The sequence below is a fragment of the Citrus sinensis genome, chromosome 3 (assembly GCF_022201045.2).
Source record: "Citrus sinensis cultivar Valencia sweet orange chromosome 3, DVS_A1.0, whole genome shotgun sequence".
Lineage (NCBI taxonomy): Eukaryota > Viridiplantae > Streptophyta > Magnoliopsida > Sapindales > Rutaceae > Citrus > Citrus sinensis.
The window spans coordinates 8142403-8160825 of record NC_068558.1 but is presented as its reverse complement, the minus strand read 5'-3'; the positions used below and the strand labels follow the sequence as shown (position 1 = coordinate 8160825).

The 18423-nt window shown below is 37.0% G+C and overlaps 2 protein-coding genes across 6 annotated transcripts; both read left to right on the top strand.

Moving 5' to 3' along the window:
* The first annotated feature begins 7875 nt into the window (after positions 1–7875).
* LOC102623740 (uncharacterized) lies at positions 7876–12424 on the top strand. 4 transcript variants are annotated; one of them, XM_052436621.1, is made up of 10 exons: positions 7876–8072; positions 8227–8342; positions 8435–8492; positions 8601–8750; positions 9448–9658; positions 10023–10068; positions 10779–10899; positions 11013–11085; positions 11231–11320; positions 11826–12424. In XM_052436621.1, the coding sequence occupies exons 1-10, from the start codon at positions 7988–7990 to the stop codon at positions 11848–11850; spliced, it is 975 nt and encodes a 324-aa protein (XP_052292581.1). In that variant the 5' UTR covers positions 7876–7987; the 3' UTR covers positions 11851–12424. The 4 variants fall into 4 exon arrangements, with proteins under 4 accessions (XP_052292581.1, XP_052292582.1, XP_006477665.2 ...); XM_052436622.1 differs by having other exon boundaries at positions 11803–11830; XM_006477602.4 differs by lacking the exon at positions 11826–12424 and having other exon boundaries at positions 11231–11644.
* A 166-nt stretch (positions 12425–12590) lies between these two features.
* Positions 12591–16084, top strand: LOC102623443 (DNAJ protein JJJ1 homolog). 2 transcript variants are annotated; one of them, XM_006477601.4, is made up of 3 exons: positions 12596–14654; positions 15336–15394; positions 15517–16084. In XM_006477601.4, the coding sequence occupies exons 1-3, from the start codon at positions 12972–12974 to the stop codon at positions 15572–15574; spliced, it is 1800 nt and encodes a 599-aa protein (XP_006477664.2). In that variant the 5' UTR covers positions 12596–12971; the 3' UTR covers positions 15575–16084. The 2 variants fall into 2 exon arrangements, with proteins under 2 accessions (XP_024954111.2, XP_006477664.2); XM_025098343.2 differs by lacking the exon at positions 15517–16084 and having other exon boundaries at positions 12591–14654; positions 15111–15395.
* The last annotated feature ends 2339 nt before the right edge of the window (positions 16085–18423 follow it).

Sequence of the window (18423 nt, the reverse complement as noted above, 5' to 3'; positions counted from 1 at the left end):
ATATCTATTGTCACTGATAGTACATTCGTGTTACATTAGTTAGAATTGTTACCAAAAAAAATTCATCTACAACACAAGATAACAACAAAATAAGAATAATTATTTATGTCTCAAACAAATTTATCAATCGATGAATTGATGTGATCATCACATGTCTATTAAATGGATGACACAAGTATCAATTATATTATTTTACATCAATTATAATTTGTTAATTTTGTATCGTGACCTAAATTACCACCTTTGCTTACGTGCCAACGAACCTGCTTTGGGTATAGCTCTTGATCATGCCAACCAAAAAACCAACAAACTCTTCAGGACTTTTGACCATTTGATTGCTATGTTTTACATTAATTTGGTGCGTCAAATTGTCAATTTTTTTTTTATTACATGAGACTATTGCTCAAATTACAACTCATATTACATGAGATTATAACTGATATTTATAAATCAGACTATTATTGGGATCAACTTACATCAATACTAAAGCCTGAGCTGGTCTCTTTTCTACAGTGCTCTCTTTCTTTCTGAAAGGGGTACTAAGAATGAGAGGAAAATGAGTTGCCATGACTCATCGGTCACTCACTTGTTGAGTGGGTAGGTATTCCAAAGATAACATTCGAAACAATAGAAGTCAGTTTGCAGAATGGATACAGAGGAACTCGTCCGAAAGTGCAGTGCTAGAACTTTGCAGGAAGAGGAGAAAGATAAGATTACGATGTTAGGCAGCATGAGAGAAACAGGATTGAAGCTTGTTGCAAATTGTTTGGTGGGTAAAGTTGTGCTAAATAAAGGAATTAACACAGAAGGATTGAGAGCTGCACTGCAACAAGTGTGGAGAACCATTAAAGAATTCAAGGTGGAGAGTGTAGGAAACAACATTTTCATTTTCAAATTCAACTCAGAAGAGGAAAAAAAGAGAGTATTCACGGGAGGGCCTTGGCACTTTGCGGGGGCGTTGATTGTTATGACAGAACCGAAGGGCATAGGAGATGTTCATGATCAACAGTTCACACATGCGTCCTTTTGGGTACAAATCCACAATGTGCCCCTTATGTGTATGCATAAAGGCACCATCCAAAAACTCGGAGAGAAGATTGGAGATGTTGAGGAGATTGAAACGGATGACGATGGGGAGTGCATCGGGCTATATGCTCGATTAAGAATTTCGGTAAACGTTACGCATCCCCTTAAAAAAATCTTGTTCATTGAAGAAGAAGATAAGAAGAAGATTCCAATGGCAGTGGTGTATGAGAGATTGCCAGATTTCTGCTTTTGTTGTGGCATCTTAGGACATCAATACAGAGAATGCCTTAAGTACCGAGGACAGCCAAAGGATAAATTGCCATATGGGAGCTGGTTGAAGGCCAAAACCGCAGCTGAGAGAGCAAAGCTTAATAGAGATAAAGGGGCATGGAGTAAAGAGCACAACAAACCAGACCTTTCACCTTCAAATTTGAAACAACAGCAACTGCAACACTTGCAACCCAACCCGGATGGTGGAAGCGGGTCAGGGGCAACCCATGCTGAACAAAACAACAATGTAGAACAAATGAGAGGCCAACATGTGGCAAAAGTAGGTGAAGGGCAATCAATGCACAATACTGATGAATTGAGGCAGCCGCTGACAAGCAGTAAGGTGCAAGCTAACATAGCTGGTATCATGGACTCAACTAGAACTCTGTGCAAAAAAGAGGGAAAGAGTGGCGGGAAGGAAACTGAGGTTGAAAATGAGAGAGGAAACCTGGTGGAATGGATTACCAAAAAGCCCCTGCAAGCTCAAAAGGAGAATGACAACGAAGAAAAGATAAATGGGCTGAGGGATGTCGCACTGAAGCCCAAAAGAAAGAAGTGGAAGTCTAAAGCTAGAAATGCAACAAGTGGTGAAAAAAATGCAACTGAGGTAATTGTGACTAAAAGGCCTAGAACCGAGAGTGGTGATCTAAGCCCGGAAAAGAAACGATCAAAACTCACGAGCTCAAGTTAGCCTCTAACTAACAAACCTCAGTCATATTCCCCTGCAACTAAAACTACATCAACTTGGGAAAATCCAGAAGTTGTGGTAAGTGAAGATGCAGCAGATATGCAACAAGATGTATCGGCGGTGGCTGGGGAGCAGCCCCGCCGGGAGCCATGAAAATTTTAAGTTGGAACGTCCGGGGGCTGGGGAATACCCGGGCGCGCCTAGAAGTAAAGAATATTCTCCAAACGCACAAACCTCAGATTTTGTTTTTTTGTGAAACTAAGTTGCGGGCTGCGCAAGCTAGAGAGGAGTGTAGAAGGCTAAGTATTGAGAATTGTTTTGCTGTAAATAAGATGGGCTTAAAAGGAGGGCTAGCGTTATGTTGGAATGCCGAGGTCCTTGTAACTATCACTTCATATAGTAATCACCACATAGATGCTGTAGTTCAGCTGGAGAATGGAAAGCAATGGAGATGCACGGGGATATACGGACACCCAGAAATGCAGCAAAAACATCACACTTGGACGCTACTTCGAAGGCTGTCAGGTTTGTCTAATCTCCCGTGGTTATGCTTCGGCGATTTCAATGAAATTTTAAGTCCAAATGAGAAATGTGGGGGGAAGGATCGAAATTTGAGTATGATGGCTAGTTTCAAAGAGGCTGCTCAAGCCTGTAATTTGGTGGATTTAGGTTGCATAGGCTACCCTTTTACTTAGTCTAACCGGAGATTTGGCCCTCTTCTTGTTGAGGAGAGACTGGACAGGTTCCTATGTAGTCGAGATTGGGTTAATAGCTTTTATGATTATGCAGCAACGAATCTCTTAACCGTGAGTTCTGACCACTGCCCAGTGTTGATGGAAGTTCGAGAAAGAGGTAAAAGTGTCCGCTATGAGAGGAAGGCACCTCAGAGGATTCATTACGAGGATATGTGGAGTGCCTATGATATGTGCAAGAGCATTGTTCAAGAGGAATGGAGCAGTCAAGGGAATTGGAAATTCGAGAGTCCAGTGCTTCAATTTCAAAAATCCGCCAAAAGTTCTATGGCTAAGCTTAAATGGTGGAGCAGGCAAGAGTTCGGGGAAAGAGAAAAAGAGCTAAAGCAGACGATGGAGCAGCTACAAAGGTTGAAACAGAATTATGATCATTACGTCAGCGGAGATGAAATTAAAAAGTTGGAGAGGCGAATCAATAATTTGTTGATTGATAAAGAAATGTATTGGAAGCAAAGATCAAGGGCTGACTGGTTAAAAGAGGGAGACAAAAACACAAAGTTCTTCCATTTAAAGGCTTCAGCAAGGAAGCGAAAGAACAAAATTTGGGGGATCGATGATAAACAAGGGCGCTGGACAGAAGAGGAAGCTGAAGTGGAAGCTGAATTTTGTGAGTACTTTCAAGAGATTTTCACTTCTTCAAGGCCAAACCAAGCTCAAATAGATGCTGCCTTAGATGGATTGTTGCCAAAGATAGATGAAACCATGAAGAATCATCTGAATCAGCCGTTTACAGCTGAGGAGATTTCGGAGGCTCTGAACCAAATGTGCCCCACAAAGGCACCTGGCCCGGATGGACTTCCTGTTGTCTTTTTTCAGAAGCATTGGCAAGCAGTGGAGTGTGGAGTTATTTCAACTTGTTTACACATTCTGAATGAACGAGGTAACTTAACTTCGTTAAACCACACTTATATTGCTTTAATTCCAAAAGTTCATAAGCCTAGAAAAGTCACTGATTTTAGACCCATTAGCCTTTGCAATGTAATTTATAGAATTATCGCTAAGGTTATAGCAAATAGAATGAAGCCTATTCTTGAACAAATCATTTCGCCGTTTCAGAGTGCTTTCATCCCCAATAGACTCATCACCGACAATATTATTATTGGGTATGAGTGTCTCCATAAAATTAGGCACAGTAAAGGGAAAAGAAATGGGTTAGTGGCTTTAAAGCTAGATATTAGCAAAGCTTATGATAGGGTGGAGTGGGAGTTTTTGAAACAAACAATGACGAAGCTGGGGTTTCCAAATAATTGGGTAGATTTAATAATGAATTGTATCACTACATCATCTTTCTCTGTGCTTGTAAATGGGAGTCCCAAGGGCATGATTCACCCGCAAAGAGGCCTTAGACAAGGCTGCCCTCTGTCCCCATATTTGTTCATATTATGTGCAGAATCTTTTTCCAACTTATTGCTGCAAGCGGAGCAGAATCATCAAATCCAGGGGCTGAAATTTGGAAAGGAGATTACTATTTCGCATTTACTATTCGCTGATGACAGTTTGGTGTTCATAAAAGCTTCAGTGGATGGTTGCAAGGCCCTCAAAGCGATCTTCGAATGCTATGCTGCAGCCTCAGGTCAACTCTTCAATTTTGACAAGTCGTCTATGGTTTTCAGTGGCAAAATCCCAGCAGACAGAGTTAATGCAATCAAGGGGATATTTCAACTTAAGGTGGTGTCTAGTCACGAAAAATACCTAGGCTTGCCCTCTATGGTTGGAAGAAACAAGAAAAACTTCTTTAATGAAGTGAAACTCAAAGTGGTGAGCAAGATTTCAAACTGGCAGCATAAATTTTTTTCGAGTGGTGGTAAAGAAGTCCTTATTAAAGCAGTGGCTCAAGCGGTTCCAGCCTATGCGATGAGTGTTTTTAAGCTTCCTATACGGCTGTGCGATGACATTCAGATGGCAATGGCGAAGTTTTGGTGGAGATCAAAAGAGGACAAGCGTGGAATCCATTGGGCAAGGTGGGAAAAGATGAGTCAAGCAAAGAGTAGAGGAGGCCTCGGATTTAGAGAGATGTCTAGTTTTAATCAGGCTTTAGTGGCAAAACAAGGATGGAGACTTTTGCAATACCCGCATTTATTGGTTACCAAAGTGTTGAAGGCTAGGTATTTTCAAAAGTCAGACTTCTTGAGAGCTCAAACTGGTCATAATCCGTCCTACATATGGAGAAGCATATTGTGGGGAAGACATGTGCTGCAAAAAGGAATTTGGTGGAGGATTGGCAATGGTGAACAGATTCTAATTTGTAGGGATAATTGGATTCCAAGGCCTGAAACTTTTAGGCCCCTATCAATTCAAAATCTGCCAGCAGAAGCTACAGTCTCAGAGTTTATTAATGCTGAAAATCAATGGGATCACAGAAAGGTGCAGCAGTGGTTCTGGGAAGAAGATGCCAATGAGATTTTGAGAATTCAGCTGCCGAGAAAACTGAGAATGGATGAGATAATCTGGCACTTTGATAAAAAAGGAGTTTATGCTGTGAAAAGCGGGTATCAGCTAGTTTTAAAAATGAAGTACCCTGATAAGCCTAGTTGTTCTTACAAGGGCCTTAATCACTGGAACCGTTTATGGACCCTCCAACTTCCAGAAAAAATCAAAATATTTATGTGGAGAGCTGGTCAAAACCTATTGCCCACTGCTGAGAACCTATGGAAAAAGAAGATATTGGCAGAGCCTCACTGTCAAGTCTGCAAACAAGGAGTGGAAAGCGTATCACATGCATTGGTGCACTGTAAAGCTGCAAGGAAGGTATGGATTCATGCTCCCTTTGAAATGCATTTCCCTGATGCTTCTAATCAAGATATGTGGAATGTTATGCTTGAGATAACCAAGAAGATGAGCAAGTCAGACATAGAAATATTTGCTGCATACTGCTGGGCCATATGGTATAGCAGGAACAACAGGATTTTTGAAGGCAAAAAGATGGACTGCTGGCGAGTGGTGGCTAAAGCTGAGGCTGTAGTTGAGGCTTATAAACGGGTGAGTCAGCAAGGGCACGGATCAGGGGGAATGCACAATCCAATGAAGAGCCAGAAGTGGTGCCCTCCCCCTGCAAATGTTTTCAAGGCTAATGTGGATGCCGCTATTAATCATGAAAAAGGAATAGCAGGGTTATGAGCTGTAATCCGAGATTCAAACAGCAGAATCATTGTGGCTGCTGTCAAGACCACAAAATTTTCTGGAGATGTTAAGGTTGCAGAAGCAGAAGCTGTTGAATGGGGATTAGTTGTGGCAAAAAATGCAGCTCTTAGCTCTTTAATGGTGGAGACAGATTGTCAAGATGTAGCAAAGTTGATTAACAACCAAGAGGGAAGCAAGACAGAGATTGTTTGGGTGATTTCTGAAATTCAAGATCAAAGGAAGGATTTCCAGCACATCAGTTTCCATTACACACCCAGATCATGTAATGCTCATGCCCACTCCTTGGCTAAGCTTGCTTTAAGGAGTCTTTCAAATGTTGTATGGACAGCGCCGTTACCAATTGATGTGGAATCTGTATTCTCTTGTTTGCTTTAATGAAAGTTTAATTATCTTCTCAAAAAAAAAACTTACATCAATACTAATGGAGCGCTGTCCAAATTTTAACCCTCACAAATATTCGAGAGATGTGTACTCTTCACGATTGGCTAAGGGAGAAAACTGCCTTCACTTAAATTTAATTGAGGAATAAAATAGCCCCACAAATGCATTGTCAATTTAAAAACATAGAAGCAGCTCCCGATGACCTTCATGTCGTTGCACCCTTAACCTGTTTACTGTTGCTTCGCTTGGCTTTCTGGTTCATAAGTCCCAACTCATTCCAGTTTCAACTCGGTCTTTACTGGAACGGCCGGTTTTGCTTTGACCCATGTATTGCTGCTTCAGGTTCAGACCATTAGATTTCATTGTTTTTAATCTTACATTTTCAATTTTATTGAGCTTTTATGGAAATTTATTTACATCTACATCTGTAGTCGGCGCTCAAAAAATATTGTTACTGAGTTACCATTGCCCATTTTTTCAAGTCCAAAAATTTAGAAAATAAAATTTTTTTAACAAATAATAAAATAAAGAATGAAATTTTTTACACTTTAAAAATACTTTAAACATTTTATTACTTTGTAAACTCATCTAATAAATTAAAAAAAAAAAGTAATTTCTACTCTACATATTCTTTAAAAACTTCACAAAAGTCTTTCAAATTGCTTATCTTTTATATAATATTTTACATTGTAACATATTTGCAACTTAAAAAGAATTCAGAGTCTGAGTTATATTTTTTTAAAATATTTGCTTTAGACCCTCTCTAATATTCGAGGGTGTCCGCTCCACTTACATTTCGTGAGGTAAAAACTGTCTCTACTTAATTAATCGGGAGGTCTGATACTAACACCTAAATATTTTTATGAAGATTTGAATCATTCCTCTCAGTATTGTAAGTATAAAGGCTCTCCCACTAAAATAAAAGCCTATTAATTAGTTATCTTTTATATACTATTCACACTCATCAAACATTAGGTGAACTTATAATTTAAATTTGAAAACCTGTTTTTTATAAAAAATTATTTGGTCAGAAATCAGTTATGAAAAAACAACAAAACAACCAATTCTTTTTATTTTTTATATTCATTGTTTATTTCACCAATAACCTGTCTTATCTCCTCGTTCATGTTCATGGCTTGGCTGGTAATGGCTACCATACAAAGTAACCTTATTTAATATTTTGATTTGCAAGCAACCAGTGCCATAACCACTCTATACGAAATTAATCCCTTTATGAAAAAATGCTATACTCTCTGCTGGAGAGTTGCATGACTTTTTAATCATAAATAATGCTTATTATCTTTTCGTGATATAAAAAAATTCAACATCTACAAATTACAACTCCAATGAAATAATGTAAAACTTGCTTTGTATATCATAAAAGTTGAATAAAAAAAAAATTATTGATGAAAATACCAAAACAATAAAAAAATTTTAAAGTAAAAGAATTGACAATTTTGAATGACCACGATAAATGAATGTTCAAGTAATACTGTTATTTCTTTTCCAAAAAGAAAGTAATAATGTTATTTTTTATTGTAGTAAATTGTTCTGGCAGTGGTAATTTACTTCATGGGTGTTTTTATTATAAAAAAATTTATTAAAATATGAGCATTCTGATTAATTTGCAGAGGTAAACAAGGCGCGGACATTTCAAAACAAGCCCACCCTCTTTAAACCCACAAACCCTAACCCACACAGAGCTAAAGCGAGCTCCCTCCAAGCTCCCATGGCGGATCGTAGCCCCACGTCGAGCGAATTTCAAGCTCCTGTATCACATATCACCAATCCCATTTCTGGAAATCAGTTCTTTGGTATTCATTTAATTTATTACTCTATATTTTTCCCTGTTTCATTTTAGTTAAATCTCGTGTTAATGTAATTTTTTGGTGTTATATGTTTAAAATAAAGAATTAATGTAAATGTTATTAATTTCTTTTTTTGTTGTTGGTTTCTGCTGTGGGTGAGTGTGGAGAGAGTTCTTGTGGGGTGGTATCGCCGGGGGATTTGGGGAAGGAATGATGCATCCTGTTGATACGGTAAAGACTCGGATTCAAAGTCAAGCAATTCTTAGTGGAAGTCAGGTATAAATTCAAAATGTAAAAGATTTTAGCTGCAATTATGGTGGATATGTTGTTATCATGTGATAGTGTATTAATGGTTCTGTTACTTTCAGAACCAAAAGAGCATATCGCAAATGGTTCGATCAGTTTGGGCTGCTGATGGACTACGAGGTACACGATTGTTTTGTATTTTATCAAATGATAATTTCCATCATGTGGAGTTCTTCTATTAGTTGTTGATGCAATCCATGATTTTGTTTGCAATGATCGTCTTCGTAGGCTTTTATAGAGGTGTTACTCCTGGTGTTACTGGATCCCTTGCAACTGGAGCGACATACTTTGGTTTTATAGAGTCTACTAAGAAGTGGATTGAAGAATCGCATCCTAGTCTTGGGGGCCACTGGGCACATTTTATTGCTGGAGCTGTTGGTAAGCTGTTGTCGATTTGCCTTTCCTTTCTAACTCATCCCATAATGCATGTTTGAATTTGTTGCAAATATGTTATGGACAAGAGTGTACTAAGAGAATTGTCAAATGATTAGTATCTGCTGTAATTCTCATCCTATGAGATTCCGCATGTCATTCCAATGAGTGACAATCATGTCGAAATTAGATCGCAGTCAAGCATAAATCTGCATTCATTTCGTGAATTTGCCCTGGAATTTGCAAGGTTTTATGTTAACCATATACTTATGAACTTGTATATACTTTTATTAATTTCTAACATGTACGCTTGGTGTTGTGTTATTTGTTGCACCACATTTATGTGAAGTTGAGGGTGCAGAGTGGTCTTGTTCTGTGAGACTTCTTTCTCTCAATTCATGGCCTATTATTATTGTCTTAGATTCTTGTTGCTGCATCTGTTTCTGCATATGTACTGACTTTGCATTATGAGGGGTTGATCTTTTTTTTCCAATCTATTTTTTTATATGGGGTCTTCTAATATAGATCATCCTAGTGCATATTCACATTAAAATAATGTTACTGATTTATATTTGTTATGTGATGCCAATGAGGTAGCCCTTGTAGTGCATTGGATTGGCAATTGAGAATATATGGACTTGCTGGCCACTGGTATGCCTCAGAAGACTCAAGATTTTCTTTTCTTGTTCTCCATTCTTTTCAGGTGACACTCTTGGTTCTTTTGTGTATGTCCCGTGTGAAGTGATGAAGCAGCGGATGCAGGTTCAAGGAACGATAAAGTCTTGGGGTTCTATTTTAATGAAAGACAACATCTGTGTGAAATCCAACTTGCAAATGTATGGTTATTACACAGGAATATATCAAGCTGGCAGCTCAATATGGAGGGAGCAGGGGCTAAGGGGACTATATGCAGGGTAAATGTCGAAAAAACACCTCTAGATTCTTTGGATGGGTCATTGTTTGGTGGATCTGATTTATTGAATCTAGACACATACAGCCTGTGACAAATAGATCTAACTATTACTTATTTTGTGTAAATGCATGATTTTTTTTTTTGTGGCTGTAAGATATTTTGTGTAAATGCATGCTTTTTTTTGCTGTAAGATATGCTAATGAGTAGGTTAGACATTCCAAATACACTCTCCCGAATATGGCTATCATCTTTTCTAGCATGTATGGACCTCTGGAAAAAAAATGCCTTAAGGTTCATTGGCCTGTTCGTTGGTTAGTGCCCACTACCCAGCCAATCATAACTTTCTCTTTTGTTTGCTTTGGCAGGTATTGGTCTACACTTGCTAGGGATGTGCCTTTTGCTGGTCTCATGGTCTGTTATTTTTGTTGCCTAATACTTTATTTTCCAAACTTCTTGTGTATCTTAGTAATTTTTTAAATTAGATTCTTTTAAGTAGTTTATTTTTATGACAACTCACTGCTTTTCTAGGAGAAAAAAAAGGGATTGCACTATGTAAATTCATAAGCTCTAGAAGCATGCGGGGGGGGAGTGAATTTATTGTCCCATTGTTGCTTGCTCTTTAGATGCCTATAATGAAGATCATGTTAAACAAAAACTTGTTACGTTTGGGATCTGTGAAACAGTTTGTGATCTATCTTTAGTCTTTGCTGACATCGTGTTTGTTTCTATCTGCATCCTTAGCTGGAGTATTGGAGGAACTCTCATCATTTGGAGATGTGTTTTTATTGTCCTAGCAATGATAAAGTGGGTTAGAGCTTAGTCCAATCTGACACCACTTCTAGGTTTGATAATAATGGACAGGATTCTGAAGCGGTAGCCTCTGGTACCATTATTAAGACTTATTACTTCTGTGCTAACATACTTCTTTCTTACAGTTTTCCTGAATTTTGATTGTTAGTATATTACAAGGGCACTAAACAGGATGTTATTTCGCAAAGTCATTTTACCTTTAATCCCATTAATACAGGGTCTTACTGACAAACACAAAATGTCGGGAAATTTGCACCTTTATCCTCTTCATATGTCGATTTGATGATACTTTTTTGGTTTGAGCACTGCAGGTCATGTTTTATGAAGCCCTCAAAGATCTCACTGAGTATGGAAAGCAAAGATGGATACCCAGTTTAAATAGCTATGTTAATATTTCTATTGAGGGACTTGTGTTAGGAGGATTAGCTGGTGGTATGCGTCTTGCTTCTCTTTTATCCCCAGTTAAACCCATCTGAGTCGTGTGTGATTTAATCCAGAGATCAATTTTACTGGATGCTGGTTCATTATTCTCTTATATTGTACAGGTTTTAGTGCATATCTCACCACTCCCTTGGATGTTATCAAAACAAGGATGCAAGTGCAGGGATCCACAGCAAGGTATCATCACTTTCTATTTATCTTTCTGCGGTGATGCTTGTGCCTTCGTTTATTCCACCCTGACATACCTCTCTTTATGTATTCCTACGACTGTGATAGATAGGGCAGTGAATATGAATTTTCTAATATTGTTGTAAACTTATAGGTACAATGGATGGTCAGACGCAGTTCATAAGATCTGGATGACTGAAGGCATGACGGGAATGTTCAGAGGAAGTATCCCCAGGATTACATGGTACATTCCAGCCTCTGCTCTTACCTTCATGGCTGTGGAATTCCTGAGAGACCATTTCAATGAAAAATTAGAAAATGATGATAATACACAAGAAATTGCAAGCTTGTCGATAGAGAAAAAAGGATCTATAAGAGAGGTAGCATAGGACAAAATCCAATTTTTGACTCAATTATAAATCTTTAATGAGTCTATTCGGCCAATTGAAGATGATAATCATGATATAATTTGAACTGATATTTTTATTACATTGATAAATTTGTCAAAAAGGTATGAGAAATTGGTCTAGTTTTGAAAATTTCGCAATTGATAATTTTGTTCGTTCTCTATTTCTCTTGAAGCTCAGTGCCTGTAATTTTTGTTCACATGAAATATGATTTTGATAACCATTTCTTAAAGATTAATACTATTCTGATAGTAAGTTTTTGGATAAACGTTCGGCCATGAGTTTCAAATTTGATTTTTGTCGTTTTGGCCTTGGGTAGTGAAATTGAGTGATTTTGTGAAGGAACTTTTGGATGAAAATGGTGTGAAATGAGGCTGTAAAGTGGCGAGGGATGAGCAGAGATTGGTGGTGGTGATGTCCATGTTTGGATTGCAGGAAAATGAATGAAAGTGATGGAAATCTTGGGTGAAGGAGGGGATTTGAAAGAAGGAAAAAACTTGTTTTTAAAAAATATACTTAAAGGGGTTTTTGTCTTTAGATGGGTTTAGATGTTATCAGGGCGAAATATGTGCAATTAATACTCAACCTGTGTTCAATTATCAAATATAAACAGAAAAAATAAATAAATAAAATATGCAGTACTATTTTGTCAAAATTTAGAAATCTCTGATTTTTTTCACTTTACAACAAATAAGAGGAAGTGCATTGTAATTAATCCAAATGATCTAGTTACTATGTTTTGCCCATTTAACTGTGTCATGTGGGGGTGACACCTGTTTCAAGTTTATTTATTTTTCAACTAAATGGAAGAAAATGTAAGTCTGGATCAGTTTTGAATTTTTCAAAAGTTTGAATCAATTTAAATTTTTATAAATTATTTATTTTTATAAATAAAAAATATCTTAAAAATAATTATTTAATATTTTTATTTTTATAAATAAAAATATTAGATTTTATAATTTTAAAAATAAATATATGTTGTAGAGATATTTTTAAAATATAATATTTATTTATTATTTAAATAAAAATTATAAAAAATTTTATTTAAATATAAATATTTAAAAATCAGACACAAGTTATAATAAATAAATAAATAAAATTTAAAAAATAAATCTAATGAAATCTCAAAATTCATATGTTTAACAAATAATAAGTTTTTCTATTTTAGGTTTTTGGGAATATATTTATCTCTCTAAAAAATAAAATTCACTGTTTTGTCCTAATGAACAAAACTAACTAAAATATTTTTCGAGAGCAATAAGATGAGGTAAAGAGAGTCGTGGTTGGCGTCGGACGAGGAAGGGAAGAGAAACGGTTACATGTTCTTAAAGCGACTATCCAACCCATGCAACCAACCAACCCTTTCTTCCTGAACCCTAATTACAACAACAAGCAATTATTTATTTATATTATTTTAAAGAAGAAAGCCAGCTAAACGAAGCTTCGGGAGCTGGACCTCGGAGACGGAAAACATCGACGAATTGATCAATGGCATCGGAAAAGCGATGCCTCTACGAGGTGCTGGGCCTGCGAAAGGAATGCACGACCGACGAAATTCGCTCAGCTTACAAGAAGCTTGCGCTGCAGCGCCACCCAGACAAGCTGGTCCAATCCGGCTTGAGCCAAGCCGAAGCAACGGCTCAGTTCCAAGAGCTCGTCCACGCCTATGAGGTCCTCTCCGACCCGAAAGAACGCGCCTGGTACGACTCTCACCGCTCCCAAATCCTCTTCTCCGATCTTAACTCCGCCTCCAACTGCGGCCCCGTCCCCAATCTCTACTCCTATTTCTCTAACACCGCCTTTTCTGGGTATTCGGATTCGGGTAAGGGGTTTTATAAAGTGTATTCGGATTTGTTTAATAAGATTTATTTGGTTGAGGTTAGTTATGTGAAGAAATTAGGGTTAGGATTGGATGTGTTGAGGGAGGCCCCCATAATGGGGAATTTGGAGTCTCCCTATGGACAGGTTACGGCGTTTTATAATTACTGGTTAGGGTTTAGTACGGTGATGGATTTTTGTTGGGTGGATGAATATGATGTGATGGCAGGACCAAATAGGAAGTCGAGGAGGGTGATGGAGGAGGAGAATAAGAAGCTGAGGAAGAAGGCGAAGAGGGAGTATAATGAGACGGTGAGGGAGTTGGCTGCGTTTGTGAAGAAAAGGGATAAGCGGGTCATGGATATGATGGTGAAGAAGAATGAAGAGATTGAGAGGAAAAGAGAGGAGGAGAAGGAGAGGAAGAAGAGGTTGGAGAAGGAGAGAATGGAGCGAGCAAAGAGGTACGAAGAGCCTGCTTGGGCAAGAATTGATGATGAGGGGGATAATGAGGTTGGGAATGAGGAGGGATTGGAGGAGGAGGAGATTGAGAAGAAGAGAAGTGAGTTTTATTGTGTGTTGTGTGGGAAGAAGTTTAAGAGTGAGAAGCAATGGACGAATCACGAGCAGTCAAAGAAGCACAAGGAGAAGGTGGCGGATTTGAGGGAGAGTTTTGTGGATGAGGATGAGGTGATGGCAGATTTCGGGGAATTGGATGGTGAGGTGGAAGAGTTGGGTGAGAGGTTTAAAGACAATGTAGGGGTTGAGGAGAGGGAAATTGGAAGTGGTGTTGGTGGATTGAGTGGTGATGAGGATGTCGAAAGTGAGTTTTTTGATGTTGCGGATGGTGTTGAGGTGAATGAGGTTGATGACAGGTTTGGAAAGGAGGATGAGGATGAGGATGAGGATGCAGACGATGAAGTGAATATGCTTAAGGCGATGCTGTCAGGACATAAGAATAGGAAGAGGGTAGCTGTGAGGAAGGAGGATGAAGTTTTGAAGACTGAAGCTCATGTTGAGAATGAGATTGGTGAGAGTGAATTTATGGAATATGATAATTGCAAGAGTACGAGAAGGAAAAACAAGAAAGATAGGGGTAAAAAGAGTGGTGGAGAAGCTGCAAAGGGTGATAGAGATGGATTTAAGAGCACTAATGAGGAAGCCAATGGGCATCATAATTCAGGTGTGATAGAAGAGTCCTCTTCTCATAGTTGTGTGGGAAACAAGAACAATGGTATATCTGATAATCATTCAGAAAAGGATCCTAAGATTCCAGACCAACCAGTTGATGGGAAAGGGACCAAGAAGGACAGAAAAGCCAAATTGAAGAACTCGTCCAAAGGAAATAAAACAAAGGTAAGCTTACTAGTAATGTCTATTCTCCTTCACCGTGTCCTCCCATTAGACATTTGATAATTGACATTTCTAATTACTGAGCATCTTTAATCTTCTGAACTTTCACATCACATGCTGAAAGAAAGAGCTGTTTTTTATTTCATTAGTCTTGCATGATTCTTTGACTAATGAATAGATTTTACCTGTTGAAACATGGGTTTACGAATTCTTGTTGTATGCTTTGCCAAAATCTGCCTGTTTCGGATACACAGTAAGCTTTATTTGGCACCAGTGGGTATGAAACCTTAATGGGAACAATATACTAGATCGCTTAGAAGAAGAAAAGAAAGAAACATACATTATTAAATAGGGATGAAACTAAATTTTCTTCTATGGTTTTTTTTTTGGTTGGATATTTCCTTGGATATGCATGGAAACTCTATGATAGAAGGAGCTGATTAGTCTTAAAAATTACAGGCAAGTACCTAATCAAAAGAAATCACTGAAGTTTACTCTTTCCCTTTATCTTCTGGAGGTCTATCTTACTCTTTCCCTTTATCTTCTGGAGGTCTATCTGCCAGAGAACTGGAACAGTTTATACAGTTGTAATAACAGTTCTTTTCTTGAGAGGTTACCGCTTATCCCGTATGCTGGTGTACGTGCTCTTTCTGATCTAATTGTTAAATATGTATTATAATGCAGGCGGCATCAAAGAATTCCAGCAATGTGTGTGAGAAATGTGGACAGGAATTTGAAACAAGGTTTGTAATTTTTTTATTTTTTATTTTGGGTGCATTCATTTGCGGCTCTAAATTCTTAACATTTGTATTTATGCCACTTATTTTGGGGTAAAAAGATCTGATTGTTTCCTGTAACATGGCAGGAATAAATTACATAAGCACTTGGGTGACACGGGTCATGCCTCCTTGAAATTCAGATGAGGAATCCATTACTTAAGTTCTACATATTGATTGAATTTTTAGGCCATAAACAGGGTTTCAGAAACGGGTCAATCGAGGCCTGTAATTTTTTTTCCCTTCCTTTTTCCAATTTTGTTAATTTATTTGTTGTTGCAAAAGCAAATTACAAGAATAGTCATAGGAATTCGTAAGAAATGCCTCTGTTTGTGGTTATTCAGACAGATACATTATTCTTATGTACCACAATTATGTTTTCTGGAGAAGCCTCAGCTTCGACGGGGGTTGGCAACTGTAATGCTAAAAAACTTTGCACAAAAGTTTCTCAACAGGAATACAATTGCGGGTGGCTGCTCTGGCTATTGAACTGCTGTTGGCTTCAAGCCATCTTGTCAGGAATTGTATTGACTTCACTATAGATCTATTATTGCATTGCAATAATTTCACTTTTTACATTTTTCTTTTTCAAATGTTAAAACATAAGGACCATTCACTTTCTGTTGGAATATATAGTTTTAGATTTTTTTTTAGATATATTTTACTGGTATTTTGGGTGTGTTGGCAACTTTGTGAACACCAATCCAATATTAGTGTTTAATACTAGTGTTTGGTCTTTTTTATCCGCTAATTGAAAATTTTCAGATCGATGGCAACATTGACGTGGTACTAGAGTTAATTGTGATCTACAAATGTCATGTTTTAAACACTAAGGTAGTGTTTATTTTCTGGAGTGGGAGTGTGGAGTGTGGATTCTTTCTACTCTAGTGTTTACTTACCTTAAAAAAAGGGGAGTGGGAGTGGGAATCTGTGGGACTCACCCAATTTTGGAGTGGGGAGTGGGATTCCCACTCCCATGGAGGGAGGTGGGAGTGGGAATTCACTTCCCTCTCTTCTCATTTTATCCCTATAATTAAATAAATAAATAATATTTAATAAAATAAATAATATCATATTTATTAAAAATAATAATTATATCATATTTATTTTATTAAATTTAATAAAATAAAAATAAATAAATATTATATTTAAATTAATAATATTAAACATTAATTTTAATAAATATTAATTATTTATTTAATTAATAATAATAAATATTTTATTCTAAAAAAATATTAATTTTGTACTATATTATCAATAATAATATTTCATTTGTGTTGTTATTATTAATAATTTTTATTCACATAATTAAAATTAAAATTAATAAAAAATTATGATTTACATAATTAAGAATATTAGTAATTATTATTAATTTAGAAATATAATAAAATATTTATTTTATTTTCCAAATATTTTTTATTAATTTTTTAATTACAAATTATAATTCTATACATAATGATAAAATTATAATTTAAAACAATTTACTTCCAATCCAAGACAAAGTAAACAAATAATTAGGATTCTGATTGACAATCCATACTTTCATTTAGTCTAAGTAAACACCCTACTCTCACTCCCACTCCACACTCCTAATCCAAGGATTCCCACTTCTCAGAATTCCCACTCCAATCTAAAACGTAAACGCAGCATAAAATGCCCACGTGACATGGTTACTGTCGTATTAGTTTTCAAAGTAATGGACGGGGCAGTGCCCATTTGGCATCTGTCTTGCAGAAGAGTCTTTGCTTTTAAGTCCTTTTTTGTTTTTGTTTTTTAATTAGTATTATTTGACTGAAAAGTTACAAATATCATCAATTTTAACATCAAACAATAATTGCATATGGAGAATAATTTCGTATGGTTTTTTTAGATGGTACTAATTTTTTTTATTCTTTCCAAGATTTTCTAACTTGGAAAGAATAAAAAAATATATTAAAATAGAAAACAAAATTTTAGAAAATTTTAAAAAAAGGACGACCACAGTTTGTTGATCACTAGGGTATGTCCAGGTGTAGATGAAGAAAGAGCCGAAACCACAATCCGAGGTGTTAGTTTCCTAACCTATAAAGAAAAGGAGAAACTAATATAATCTTATTATTTACAAACTAGGAAACTAAATAGTATTTCCTAATCCCATTCTGACAAATGGATCGACCAACCCGGTCCTCTCAGGATTAGGAAATTATTCTTCCCTTTACGGAACAGGAAACTATTCCCTATAAATACTTTAGTGCCCATGCATTAAGCACTTCACCATCATATTCGATTCTCCAAGTTACGAGTTACACTTCCACATCAATGGAAATGGCGCCAAGTTCAATCAGATACGAATTTGAGTCAGTGCTGTACGACATCACTCCCGAAAACCCACCAACAAACCCATCTCCCAATAATTCTTGCCTCATCATCCAACTGCGCTACACACATCGATGGCTGCTCAGGTTTCAATCAGACGATGATGATGAAGATGAAGAGTTCATTGAAAACATTACCCCTGAATTCAGTTTCTTGTTGTGCATGCCTCTTGATAGATTAACTGAAGGCGGCTATATTTCACACGTTCTTCAAAGGGATTACGGCGTGCACCTCCAGCCCTGCGAATGTGACCACTTGAAAGCCCAGATTTCTGCTTTTGCACCTTCGTTGTTACTTGCAAAAGGTGATGTCAGGCATCAAGTGATTCACATGGCGGTTGTCCTTCAAGTTACCAAAGTTGAGTGCATTCACGACGACGAGTTTACAGAGAGCGATAATCATCAACATGATGATAATGAGGAGCTTACAGCGGACAATTTTGGTTCTTCAATTTCTGTATAGGTTGTTTTGTACTATAAAAAGAAGGGTTATGGCTTCTTAAATTTGTTCATCCACCGAATTCTTCTTAGTTGAATTAATCAATTGAAACTTAAGTTTTGTTACACAGATATATGTTGTTATGTCACAGTTTCATGTGTAAAAAATAACATGCCACAAGAAAATGGCAGAGTAGAAGAAAA